The 14,587-nt window shown below is 39.7% G+C and overlaps 1 protein-coding gene across 4 annotated transcripts in view; it reads right to left on the minus strand.

Annotated features, from left to right (window-relative positions):
• PTPRR (protein tyrosine phosphatase receptor type R) overlaps nt 1–14,587 on the minus strand; it is a 240,569-nt gene that overhangs the window by 99,319 nt on the left and 126,663 nt on the right. For 2 of the 4 annotated variants that reach the window (XM_047742546.1, XM_047742548.1), the window contains 2 exons: nt 11,726–11,839; nt 7,566–7,721 (listed from right to left, as the gene is read on the minus strand). In XM_047742546.1, coding sequence (XP_047598502.1) covers nt 7,566–7,721; nt 11,726–11,839 — 270 coding nt within the window. The other 2 variants (XM_047742549.1, XM_047742550.1) reach the window with 2 other exon arrangements.

The raw sequence follows: 14,587 nt of genomic DNA on the forward strand, positions 1-14,587 counted from the left end.
AGAAAGTCCGACGTTAAAGGAGAGTTTGAGGAGAATGGCATTCTTATCAGACACTAAACATATTTTTAGCTTGATTCCATTCAGTGGAGTAGAACACACCTACCTCCCCCGCAACGAGAGCTGCTTCTCAACCTGATCTAAGACGAGGACTACCGTCCGTTTACATTAAGAGATGATTTTATCTCCTGTCCGGGAGCGAGCATGCCTGACATGGCAAATTGGGTCCTGGACTTCGTAAACATCCCTCCACCAGTCTCTCTCAGAAATTACCTGGTTCATAAAGTGAAAGAGCTCTGTTCTGTTCTGTGTGGAAGAAATTGTTTCGGGAGCTTTCTTTACTCTGTGTTAAGTGCCCTCCCACAGCACCAACACCCTGGCTTACGTGCAGCTCTTGACTTTTCAACAAAAGTGAAACAGGTGCAGACAAAATCTCATGATGTCTTTATAAACAGAGCAATAACGACTACATCATTTCCTTCTTTTTTTCCCCCCTCTCTGTCATCCAATCTTTTCTTCCCCTTAAATGCAGCCCCCACTTTGTCAAAATCTGATTATTTCACCTTGACCAGGCCAATTATTAGGACATTATATTTTATTTAAAGCAACAGAGGCCATCAGAAAGTCCAGAACTATCTAGTAATAAAAGGTAAAATAGTTTTAGTTATGCTTTTTAAATTATTTTGGCTTACCACTTAGTGGGTGAAACAAGGAGAGGAAGTTGAATAAAACGTGAACGAATGTCTTAGTTTTATACCTCCTAGTATCACACCTTAGGGTGCAATTAAATTTTATAATTCAGTGAAATTTATAGGCGGAAACTCTAGCTTGCAATCAAATGGTCTATGGTTAGGGTAAACATAAAAGCTAAATCAAGTCAAATGCTTCTGTGCCTCTAAAATTCCATTTTGTTGGGCGCCCGGGTGGCTCAGGTGGTTGAGCGTCTGCCTTCGGCTCAGGTCATGATCCCCAGGTCCTGGGATCAAGCCCCATGTCCGGCTCCCAGCTCAGCAGGGAGTCTGTTTCTCCTTCTCCCTCTGCCTCTCCCCCTGCTTGTGCTCTGTCTCTGTATCTCTCTCAAATGAGTAAACAAAAAAAAATCTCTAAAATAAAATTCCATTTTGTTAAATATGCCTTTTATTCCCTTTAGTGAGAATAGTTGTCTGTCCTTGGATCTTGTCTCCATCAGTTAAGAAAGATTTGAGCAACAGGATATTAAATGATGAAAAGCCACACGGAGGGAGGTGGTAAGGAATGAGATTCTCTTGGGCACACCAGTGGCTGATGAATGCCCAGTTTAATGTGACTACTGGGGTGACTTCAGCTTAGATTACAGGGAAGAGCCATCTAGCCAATCCTTGTCAACTCACAGGATCATGAGAAATTAATAGCTATCTCAAAAAAAAAAAAAAAAAAAGCACCTTGAACAAAAACTTGTCCTAGTAGGTATCTGAACTTTGAAGTGATTGTTAATTATTTTTCAAGACTTTTAAAAAAAATAAAATATATTCAATATTTGTAAATTAGACAAAAAGAATATTTGCCTTAAAAAAACTATTTTATGAAAACTTTTATCCTGGAACTCAAGTGAGTGTTGCTGGGGACTTGAGCAACACAGAACAGAAAGGATCTTAGAGTTCAATTGTGATCATAAAAATGACTTTAAGAAGTTGAATGAATGTCTTAGTTTTATAATTACTAGTGTAACATCCTTTGCTAACATCCTTTGTTTATAAAACACTGATATGCTCACCATAACATCTTGCCAACTTTCTAAGACACAAATTCATAGATATAATAAATGATTTGTATATCTTTTGTATATCTTTTTTTAAAAGATTTTATTTAATTATTTAAGAGAGAGAGAAAGTGAGAGAGAGAGAGAGAGAGAGAGCAAGTATGATGAGGGGGGATGGAGGTGGGAGAAGGAGAAGCAGGCTCCAAGCTGAGCAGGGAGCCCAATGTGAGGCTCAATCCCAGGACCCTGGGATCATGACCTGAGCTAAAGGCAGACGCTTATCCAATTGAGTCACTCAGGAACCCCGATTTGTATATCTTTTAAAAACATGTAAGTGGTAAGTTGAGGGAGAATCTGAAAATACTCGCCTGATGAAATGAATAGAGACCACGTATCTGGGGTGCCTGGGTGGCTCAGATAATTACGCTGCTGCCTTCAGCTCAGGTCATGATCTGAGGGTCCTGGGATCAAGCCCCTCATTGGGCTCCCAGCTCAGTAAGAGTCTGCTTCTCCTTTCCCCTCTGCCTCTACCCCTGCTCATACTCTCTCTCTGTCTCTCTGTCTCAAATGAATAAATAAAATCTTTAAAAAAAAAAAAAAAGACAAAACCAATATCCTTCTGGAAAGGAAGTCTTGGATTCAAATGGTGACTTGTTTCTTACTCTTTGACCTCAGCCAGATCATATTTAATGCAATAAATATATATATAGTTTAATTATTATATAATAAATATAGTTTCCAGCTATATAAATATAGCTGGAAACTAGTACAAAAGAAAACTCTTGTAGAAATCAGGTATAAACATGGAAATGAGTTTGTTACAGGCAACTAAATAACATCTCTTGCTTGCTATAAAAGTAAACTAGTTAAGCCTTCAAGTAGGCAGCCTAAACTTGTCAAATTCAAGTATGAGGATCGGAGCTTTAGTTCATGTAAAATTTGGATAAAAGGGGTGGTTAGGTGGGTGGAAAGAGATTTTGTGTTCCTAACCTTATTTGCTTCATTTCTTTTTCTTTTTTCTGCTATAGTTCGACACCTCCTAGAACATCAACATGTTCCTTTCTGCTTAAGACAAATCTGTTTTGTTTTCTCTTTTAACCAAAGTGGTGCTGGGGGAAGAATTAACCTCCTACCCCCACTCCTCCACTCCCAGTTAGAAAAGCACATGTTTTGAACTCCTAGAACTTAGTCACTGCACTTTCTTGGTAAATAGATTTCCTTCTGAGTCATGCCATTACTGCTGAGCCCTACTATATTTGTACAGAGATCTAAAAAATTGATAAGGACAAGGTCATAAATGAAAAAGTTAGTAGTTAAGATCCTACAAGACAAAAGATTGTAACCCCCATGAATCTCCAATCTAACCTTTGCCTGAGGGGTCAAGGGTTCAATAATTCAGAGTCTCCATGGTCAGGTCAAGCCCAACGTCCCTGTACCATATTTACTTCTGATTTCACAGCTACAACTCTCTACAATGCTTTGCCCTTTAACTTTGTTGCCGTGAAAAAAGTTGCTAGGTCTTGTTTTAGTCCACTACTAAAAATTTGGGCAGTTTCCTCTATCCATAACACGATATCTCTATATCCTGTTTAATAGTTTGATGCACTATAGTTGTTTTATTGTTTGTTTTTTTTTTTTAAACCAATTCTGATCCCAAGTGGTGCGAGACATCCCAAATGTTAGGAGAGATGATACGGAGACTTTAGGAGCTAAAGCTTTTGAGAAGAGATAGGCACACAGAATAAGAATGGAACGGAAATATTATAAATTATCTGGCAAATTGGTTGAACTAGGCAGATAAATGAGGTATATCCACCACAGTGTAATTTTGTTTGACAAATGCCCAACTTCCACTGGATTGTGCACAAAGTGAACAGTTCATTTTGAATGATCTGACACATGTTAACAGTAATCACATTTCTCCTCTGCACTGGAGGGCCAGGATGAAAATTCTTTAAATCCCTGGCTCATGTTGCAGTTTCAAGGAACGAACAGTCTCCATACTCATGGGTTACGGTACATATTTATTTGGTGCGTTTTTTTTCTCTTTGGAAATATTCCACAAAAGCTATCATTCAGCACACTGGCCTGTTATTTAAAGAAGGTAACTTTCTCCTTTGAAGCAGAAGACCTGTCAAGAGGGAATAATTGGCAATTATGCAAAAACAGCAAATCCTAAAATCATTTTTTATTATCAGTGTAGAGCTTCGTGTTTCAATAGATTTTAATTAATTAATTATTTAATATTCAAATTCATTTTATAAAAAACCTAAAAATAGAAGTTAAAATAATGAATTTCATTTTATTTCCTTAAGCTTTAACTTACAAGGCAACAGGAAGTCTACTTTTATGTTTACGAGCATCTTATAATAAAATAATGTTGAAGTGCCTACATCATGCTAGGTCATAAAAGAAATAATGTCTTTTCTCCAAATAAAACTTAGATTCAAAGTGAGAACAGATGAATGAACAAAAGTAATTCTCTGTTTGGTATTTATGTTTCTCACGAGTCTTTTCTTTCTTTCTTTCTTTCTTTCTTTCTTTTTTTTCTTTTTAAAGATTTTATTTATTTATTTGACAGACAGAGATTACAAGTAGGCAGAGAAACAGGCAGAGAGAGCGAGGAAGGGAAGCTGGCTCCCTGCTGAGCAGAGAGCCCGATGCAGGGCTCGATCCCAGGACCCTGAGATCATGACCTGAGCAGAAGGCAGAGGCTTTAACCCCCTGAGCCACCCAGGTGCCCAGTCACGAGTCATTTCTAATTAAAAAAACAAACAAACAAACAACAAACAAGCAAATAAAGAAATGACAACAGCAGAAAACACATCCTTCCCTGAAAGTACTTAATGTAAGTTTGGAAACGAATTCTTTGAGACATCATTCACAGCGTTCTATAATCCAGATAAAGGATGAACAACCAAAATACAAATATTCTTTTTTTTTCCTATTAATAAACATGTTAGTTACTATAGTACAGCTATAACTTTGGGATAAAAATGTGAAAGAATGGGTTGAGGCATAAGCTGTTCTCACACATTAATGACAATAATGACTAAAGACATGAGGAAACTCACGGGATACCATCACCAGCTTAAACAAATATCAACAAATGGCTGAGGCTGCCCATGACCATAGATGGTTTTCTCTTGTTTGCACATTAGAGCTTCAGGTCAGAGGGCAATGCTGGGTCCATTCCAGAAGTGCCTGAACAAAGGCCCTCAAACAATCCATCTGTCCTTAATGAAATGCCTTTTATATCCAATTAGAATACTTCCTAGTCTTCTATGATGTAATAATTTCTAAACTCTAGATTTTCTAGATTTCTAAATTCCTCTATTTTCATAAAATATATCCCATTTTGACCATCAAATACACATCCATTATTCAAGTGCAGTACAGACCTAAGGTCTACTGTGGGTTAATAGTTCTGTGACAAGCTCCTCATCTTTACTGGGCTGAAGTGTATTGAAGGACAAACACTTGATTTTAACTAGGTTTTGGTATGGTGAGCTTCTCTGGGCTTGCAAATCTGGATGACTCACTTAAACTCAAAATAAAGCAACAGGGAGGGATGCTTATAATATTCACTGAAAACTTTTAGGAAGAAGAATAAATTAACCCAATGGTCTTCTTAAATTTTGAAGAATTGTCCTGAGCAAGACAGTGTGCAAGGCCTAGGTCAAGGACCTAGGTATGAAAATGGGGTTTGGTTTCAAACAAAAGGGAGGCCCGTCAGAGTCACATGCAGTTAGGTTGGTGAGGGGTTTGGGGGTTACAGCTCACATGGACCCTGTCTTCTTCTCGGAAGCAGGAGGTGGCCTCTTCTTCTGCAAAGCTCTTACAGCTCAGTGTGGTACCCTTACCTACACCTCCCCCTATATTCTCCTTGGCGGCTTACGTCTTATTTGCCCTACTAGAATAGAAATTTGTTGAAAGCGAAAATCACATTTTTTTTGTTTATTTATTTGTTTGTTTATTCATTTGGTTGTCCAACTTGGATATTATCTACACAACACTCGGCTGTTCGTGTGCCCATCATATGCCAGGTACTGAATGAAGGTTGGGCAGATGGACTGACATAGGCACCAGCCTGGAGGGAAGAGAGGTATGGGGGTGTCCTGGTACCCTCTGAGTCTGGAGTTGCTGATACTAGGAGGATGCTGTTCAACTATGAGAAAGCCCAGTGCACAAAGGACCTCGTATCATATTAAGAAATCCAGACCTGATTCTGTAGCATTTAGGAAGCCAGAGAAGAATCCTGACGTTCGGAGAACATGGCCAGATTTCCTTTTAGAGCGATGACTGTGTGGCAAGAGAGAAAAATCCCCTGTGTATGTGACGGGGGGTGGGCAGAGCTTGGAGAGGGCAAGGAGGGGAGCAGACCTTAATGCAGCCAGAGCAGCTGGAGGTGGCTGTTACAGTCATGGTTTGAAGATGAAACACATTTTCATCCTGCCCGAAAAAAAACTGTCCTGTGTTCAAATTATATTTGGTGCCTACTCTAGGTGAGGACTTCCATATGTATTTCTAAAATTTAATTCATATTTCTAGTCTATGAGATAAAAACTATACCTTTTTTTTTTTTTAATTGATCCATTTTGGAAAGGAAGAGACTGAGGCTCCGAGAGGCCAATATTAGGCAAAGACAGATTTAATCTCACAGAGATTAAATCACCTGCCCAAGGTCACACGCATCCTAGTGGCTGGCTTTGGGACTCAAATTCAGTCTGGTATCAAAGCTTTCTGTACCACACCTGTGATATTTGCTGAGATGAGAGGCATTGTGCTTTCCTGCAAAGGGGAAGAGACTAGGAATCAAGATGTCTAGATGTTGTTTTATACTTCGCTTGCTTGTCACTTTGATGAAGTCACTTCACTTCAAAAGGCCTTACTTTCTGCATCTATAAAATGTTCACGTACATTCTCTCAAGTCTGATTCTATGATTTCGCAGATTTAATTATATATATTTAGGTGATCATTCTAGTGAGTTTGTTACAGTGCGACGAAGCAGAAGTAGTAAAAAAAAAAGGGGGGGGGAGGGACTGAATTTATTCAGAAGTGAGGATGGCAGAGACGATGGGGGCAATTTAAAAAATGTCAAATTTATGGGGCGCCTGGGTGGCTCAGTGGGTTGAGGCCTCTGCCTTCAGCTCAGGTCATGATCCTAGGGTCCTGGGATCGAGCTCCAATCCAGGCTCTCTGCTCAGCAGAGAGCCTGCTTCCCTCTTTCTCTGCCTGCCTCTCTGCCTACTTGTGATCTCTGTCTGTCAAATAAATAAATAAAATCTTTAAAAAAAATGTCAAATTTAGAAAACACTATGAAGACTTTATCCACAGTTCTTAAAACAGGGTTCCTTGGGAAACAAACCAAAGCAAACAAACAAAAATGCATTTCCAATTAATTCCAAAGTTGTGGACAAAGGTGAGTATCTGGTAACCACTTTGACCATGAAGGCAGTGAGGAGTACACCTGTTAAGGAAGAAAGCAGGGTGGTTTTTCTTTGACCCTACAGTTTCAAGCAATCACCTGACAAATATATCCAAATGGTTTCTCTTTGGTATAATTTACTGGGTAAGTTGAAATAAGTTATAAGACCATAAAGATTTAGAGAAGAAAGTGTCTCAGAATGAAACTTTGATGTGAAAATAAATTTCCTTAAGGAATAAACATATTAAGTATGAGGGTCAGAGAATTCTGACCCTTAGGGAGATTTTTATTATCAAATAACACACCATAAACAGTTTTCATTTCGACGCCTCCTGGGATCGAGTTACCCTGTCACACGAACTGTGCATGTTTCTAAATGAAATATCCCATGAATAACATACCTCAGGGGAGACTCCTATAATTCCAAATTGGGATAAACTTTGATGTAAAACATTTATATTAAGTGAACGCAGCACTTCCTCAGACGGCAGAGCATCTGAAGTCCCTCCTTTTCGGTTTACAGGAGACACAAATAGTTCAACACTGTTCTTCTTTTCCTAGTAAAAGCAGATTATTTGTATAGGTTAATAGACATTTTAAACAGCTTTGGGAAATATTTTCACCTTTTCTCTAGAATCATTAAAGAAAATTAGAAGCCTAAAATCTCCAAAGGCATCTTGGAGATCAGGTTTGCTAGTTATCTGGCACACTTAATATTATCAGCCTGAAGCCTGGAATCTTCCAATGACTTCCTTTCAAGATTTGTAACTTTGTATTTCCCTGGAAGCTGGTTTAATTGCCACTCCGTATTGTAATTTTTGAAAAACAGCATTCAGACATTCCCAGAGCAATTGTGTTTAAAGAAGTGTTTAAAAGGCAAATGAATTAAAAAAAAAAAAAGCAAATGAATTAAAAAAAAAAAAAGCAAATGAATTAAATAAAACCTGATGTAACAGTGTAATTATTAGCCCTCACGACTCCGTATATTTTCCTTATAACCTGTATCAATGTGAGGGCTGGGCTAACTAAGAAAGCTGATGCTAGATGAGCTTTGAAGTTGCTTCCCTGATCCTGTCCCTCACCTCAAATATATTATACTTTTAAAATCTATCCTTGGGGGACGCTTGGGTGGCTCAGTGGGTTAAAGCATTTGCTTTTGGCTCAGGTCATGATCTCAGGGTCCTGGGATCGAGTCCCACATTAGGCTCACTGCTCAGTTCCCTTTTACGCTCCTTCTCCATTCTCCCTCTCTCTCTCTCTCTCAAATAAAGAAAATCTTAAAAAAAATAAATAAAATCTATCCTTGGTAGAAATGCATACGCTGTGCAGTAATATCCTGATACTTTCTTCTTAGTATTACCTCATTACCTGAAATGGAAACAGAGGATTTCTTACCATAAATGGCTGATATGTCAAATACACACACAAAACCAAACACTAAACAAAAATGATACTGTCACTGACAGATTCTCCTTTACAATTTAGATAGTGCCTTTCTAGAGGGAATTGTTGCTGGTCTTTTCTTTTTGATACGTAGAGTTCTCTTGTGCTAGAAAATGTTCTTTCAATGCATCTTATCAGTTCAGCCGGGTATAAAAATGCAGTATCGTGCTTGCTTTGGTAGCACTTACACTAAAATGTGGTATCAGGGGCACCTAGGTGGCTCAGTGGGTTAAAGCCTCTGCCTTCAGCTCAGGTCATGATCTCAGGATAGAGCCCCCCCCCCACGGCATCGGGCTCTCTGCTCAGCAGGGAGCCTGCTTCCTCCTCTTTCTCTGCCTGCCTCTCTGCCTACTTGTGAACTCTGTCTGTCAAATAATAAATAAATAAATTAAATTTAAAAATAAATAAATAAAATGCAATGTCAGTATACTAGCAATCCAGAAAGAAACATTTCCGGGGACACCTTGGTAGCTCAGTTGGTCAAGCATCTGCCTTCGGCTCAGGTCATGATCTTGGGGTCCTGGAGTCCCACATCAGGCTCCCTTGCTCAGGGGTAAGTTAGTTTCTCCCTCTGCCTGCTGCTCCCTCTGCTTGAACTCGCTCTCTCTCACTCTCTGACAAATAAATAAATAAAATCTTTAAAAAAAATTAAGTTAAAAACAACTTTAGTGTTTGCAGGGGACATCAGACAAGGACTAAACATAGCATAATGTTGGTGTAACACATGTTTATAATAATTTAGTTTCTGACCTAGTAACAGTAACGGTAGGAACAGATCACTTGTTTTGTGCCTGACACACTCCTGAGCATGGTAAATCTGTTATCTCATTTAATGCTCAAAACACCTCCGGGGTATAGGTATTACGGTTATCTCCAATTTGTAAAAGAAGAAACCGAAGTGGCTGCCTAAGGTCACAGAACTGGGATATGGCCAAGCCAGAAATGGAGTACAGTTCTGTCTGTGCCTCCGAAGCAGTGCTCTGAATCACCGAGCTCCATTGCCCTTGGCTTCATCATAGCTCCCCACATTATAATAATTGCTCTTGGAAACAGATATATATAAATGCCACTAACATTCTCTGAGGATGAGCATGTACTTCCTTGGGTGTGGCCAATCTCTTATCCCTGCAAAGAGCCATTATGCTCCTTAAATCTATACACTTCAAAGTATACTTAAGATATCTAACACACGGGGCACCTGGGTGGCTCAGTTGGTTAAGTGGCTGCCTTCAGCTCAGGTCATGATCCCAGGGTCCTGGGATTGAGCCCCGAATCCGGCTCTCTGCTTAGCAGGGAGCCTGCTTCCTCCTCTCTCTCTCTGCCTGCTTCTCTGCCTACTTGTGATCTCTGTCAAATAAATAAATAAAATCTTTAAAAAAAAAAAAAAGAGCCATTATGCTCCTTAAATCTATACACTTCAAAGTATACTTAAGATATCTAACACACAGGGCGCCTGGGTGGCTCATTTGGTTAAGTGGCTGCCTTCAGCTCAGGTCATGATCCCAGGGTCCTGGGATCGAGCCCCGCATCGGGCTCTCTGCTCAGCAGGGAACCCTCTTCCCCCTCTCTCTCTGCCTGCTTCTCTGCCTATTTGTGATCTCTGTCTGTTAAGTAAATAAATAAACTATTTAAAAAAAAAGATATCTAACACACACACACAGTTTAGGTCTGGCTCTCAGACATCTCTAATACCTCCGTCTTCTCACTTGAGCCAGCTATGCCCTGGATAGAAATAACCAACTTAACTCTTTCAGGATATTGGGCAATATCGCATTTCCTCTTCAATCGTACTGCGTTAAAAACTTTGATGGATTTTTTTTTTTTCCCCAGATTATTTAGTCTGAAGAAATAGCTGGCTCACAAAGAGAAGTTATTATGGGACCTGCAACAACTCACTCTCCACACACAGAAAAAATGAAGAGAGGCAAAAGCTCTAAACCAAAATACAAAGGAAATTCTTCTCTGTAGCTGAAAGTGCAGATACTGATGGAAGAAAAAGACGAGCTCAGGCAGGAGCGTCAGACCTGACAGCAAGGAGAAGATACAGTAAGAGGTAAGTAAGATGGTCTCGGAGTCCCTTCTCAGAGGAACCTTGGGTAATCAGCTGTTTACAAAGAGAAAATCCTATGATTTAGATTTACCAATCTTTGCCCTTTGCTCACACCCACCTTCACGTGCTGATGGGAGCAGGCAGTTGGGCGACATCAAAGGTCCCAAACATGGAGGGAAGGGGAAAGAAGTGATGTGAAGGGTTGGCAGGTAGATCTGAAGTGGGCTTTCGACAGAAGTCTCCCGTTTCACCTCGTCCCCACCCAGATACTCAGTCTAAGAGTTCTCGTGATTTTTCAGCATTATTCTTTTTTATTCTAGGGTTGTTTTTTTTTTTTAGATTTTCTTTTAAAAATTTTATTCATAAGAGACAGAGAGAGAGGCCGAGGCCGAGGGAGAAGCAGGCTCCCCGCTGAGCGGGGACCCCCTCCCCTAATGTGGGAATCGACCCAGAACCCTGGGATCATGTCCTGAGCCAAAGGCAGGCGCTTAACCAACTAAGCCACCCAGGAGCCCTGGCATTATCTATTCTTGCATTCCATTTGGGGTGCTGTCCTTAAGATTTGGTTCTTCTTTACTCTTTATTTGCCAATAGATTTGTCATCCTGACATACTTGAAGGGTTTTAATAGTTACTGTCTGGAGACAGTGTCTTCACTGATGTAGAAGCTTTCACTCTTAGGGAGAATATTTTGGGAGTACCGTTGGGTTTGTGAGACAAGTATTTTCAGCTCCTCAAGTCACACCTATCAAGGTAGAGCTAGCCTTGAACTATGAGAGGGTTGACAAACTTCTTCTGGGAAGGGCCAGCCAGCAAATAGTATAGCTTTCAATTTAGCCAAAAATCTGTTGTAACTACACAACTCTACCATTGCAGCGGAAAGCAGCCATAGACAATCTGGGAAAAAATGGGTGGGGCTTGTTCCAATAAAACTTTCCTTGCATAAACAGGTGGCATGCCAAATTTGGCTCATGGGCCATAGAACAATAGCACGGGCATTCTTTATTATGGAAGCCCACAATAAAAATCAAAGTTTGTACTCTGGGAATGCAAAATGTTGGCATCTTACAACGAGGCGGTTGATGTGCACTTGCTGGGGTAAGATTCCTAGAGCTGCGGCCACTCCCTGGCGGAATATCCGAAGCAAGGTTATATTCAGCCTGCTTACGTCCATTTGCAGTGTCTGAAAAATAAAGAAAAGAAAAAGAAATCAAAATGACAGTCAATCTGTCGTTCAAGGCCTTCAGTTCCTGACCGATGACTGACCACAACAATTTCTGTGACTGATAAATTCACACTCATGGTGTTTTATGGCATTTTGAGGGGAGATAAAGTTATAGGGACATGTTACCTGAAATTTTAAATGATGTTAGTGAAAAAGATGGTGCAATTTGTCTAGTCATAATAAATAATGCAAAGGCATAATCAGTTCCCAAGGAATTTCACTGAAATACGTGTCGGTCTTTAGTTACAGTCCAGATGACAGAATGGGATATACAGCCAACTACATTTCAGTAATCCAAGACTTAGGACATCTTTAATTTGTGTTCACACACAGTCACATGCTGTGTAAGTTCTGTAATGCCAGACTTGGCAATTTCCCTATACAGTCATCTGTTGCCAGGACAAGGCAAAAGAAGAAGGTCTAAAAATGCATTTTCAAACTCTGGTAAAGAAGCCCATGGTACTGATAATTTGGTCTAAGGTAAACAGTTGTTATTCAATTGTTGGGGCTCACACTCTTGATTTTCAGGTTATTTTGGAAAAAAGAACTAAATCCTTAAAAATTCCCAAAACACAAGTCAAGTTACAAAATTAATAACACAGCCTTTATTTAAGCCATGGGTGCTGTTACTACATTTAAAGCATGAAGTCGTTAACTATGTATTTTCAAAAAGGCATCATAATCATTTTGCCCAAGACAGGGACACCAAATCTTTATGCATTTCTTGTATCTCATTATGCTTACTTTGCTAACTTGACCATAGTTGGTTATCAGTGACTGTTGGATGGTTGCAATAGCATCTATCCTATGAAGTAAAGCACACTTCTAAGTGACACTTCTCTGATAAAGAGATTGGCTTACAAGTATAATCTACTGTGATACTACAACCCTCAGAGGATCTTTTCACAGTTTGTTGTAAAAGAAGAATGGAACTGCTTTTGAGAATGTATTTTTTTTTTTTAAGGAAACAATACAGCTTCTATACATAGAGTTAGCACAAAAGAAGTGATTGGAAACTGGACCAAATGCTCAATGCTACAGGAATCAGAGAGAGTTGGGAGTCCAAGGAGGTGAATGGTTCCCCGTCAAAATGGCAGACGTGTCTCCAGACTGCTTTTATACTTTAGGCTCTTTTAATGCTTGCTTTGGGTCAGGGGCCATAGAGGTTGGCCATGTTAGGAAGCTGGAACTGGACTGCTTGCAAACAGGTGAGATCCAGAAAACGGCACAACCATTTAAAAATTTGAGCCAAGGGACGCCTGGGTGGCTCAGTTGGTTAAGCAGCTGCCTTTGGCTCAGGTCATGATCCCGGCGTCCTGGGATCGAGTCCCACATCGGGCTCCTTGCTCATCAGGGAGCCTGCTTCTCCCTCTGCCTCTGCCTGCCATTCTGTCTGCCTGTGCTTGCTCTCTCTCCCTCTCTCTCTCTGACAAATAAATAAATAAAATCTTTAAAAAAAAAATTTGAGCCAACAGCCTAATGATCAGGTACAACTTGCTTCTGGAGAGGGGGAAAGGAGAATTACGTTGGGGGTAGGTAGAAAAACTACATCAACACCATCAGTGATACTTTTTTTATTAAACAAAACCATCAAATAGGACATAATTGTCTGCTATATTATTCTCTGTACTTATCTATAGACTTAAGTTCTTTCCAATATAAAAAACATAACTTAATACTGAAAGTAAGACTTGAGCTCAACCCTGAAGGTTGAGTTGGATTTGGAAATGCGATAATGAGGAAAACACTGAACTTTCAAGCATGCTTTATGTTCTATGGAAAGATGCTTAATAGAAAATCCAAGAGATAAGAAAAACTCAGTCCACCTGGTGGTTCTGAGAAACAGAGGTTTCCTTTTGTCTAACAGCTTCCTTTTGGTTCTGTAAGGCAGCGGAAACCATCTACAGATAATGGGATACACTTCTTCCCTTTTGCAAGACCAAAGATGGGTTCCTCGGTTCCTGCAAATGCTGATTAGGAACCACTGACTCCTGGCTCACCCCTAGTGTTTGTCAGACAGGGTGAGCAGGCAGGCACTGCTCCTGATCCCCATGGGTGAGATTTGGAGCCAACAGTCGACGCTGGGAACTGAGAGTCAAGGGGGTTGTATACACACTTGAGAACTCAATTCCCAGGGCCATGATTAGCTCAAAGCTTGTAACTGTGGAAACAGTATTAAAGTCTGAGTTCCTCAGATTAATATGGCAAATGGAAGTGAAATGGGAAATCAAGATTAAAAATCACTCAAAATTGCAACTTTCTAAGAAGGCAAAAGCTGTGCATTTGAAAAAGAAATGTAGACTACCTAGCTAAAGTGAAGAAAGGACTTGAAATAATTAGCTTAAAAATTGCAATCATTGGTTCATTGCATCAAAACATTGGAATAATTTGCCTCAGTTCTCTGCTTGCCTGAGAAAAGTTGGTATGTATTTCTGACTATTCCCCATAAAATGGTGATGCTAAAATGAAGTACAAACAAGTAAATATATATGTGAGGGTCTAACATGGGCCAGACATTCAAATGAGTGCAACTGAGGAAAAGCAAAGGATCTTAGACAAAATAAGAATTTTATTTCAAAGAAAATCAAAGTATATGAATTCCTGTATCTAGAGGATATATGTTCTCTCCTTCCTTCTGGGTAGATGATGGAGATGCACAGTTTCTTTTCATTCTATTATGTGAAATCACAACAACTATGATAGAAT

The sequence above is a fragment of the Lutra lutra genome, chromosome 8 (assembly GCF_902655055.1).
Source record: "Lutra lutra chromosome 8, mLutLut1.2, whole genome shotgun sequence".
Lineage (NCBI taxonomy): Eukaryota > Metazoa > Chordata > Mammalia > Carnivora > Mustelidae > Lutra > Lutra lutra.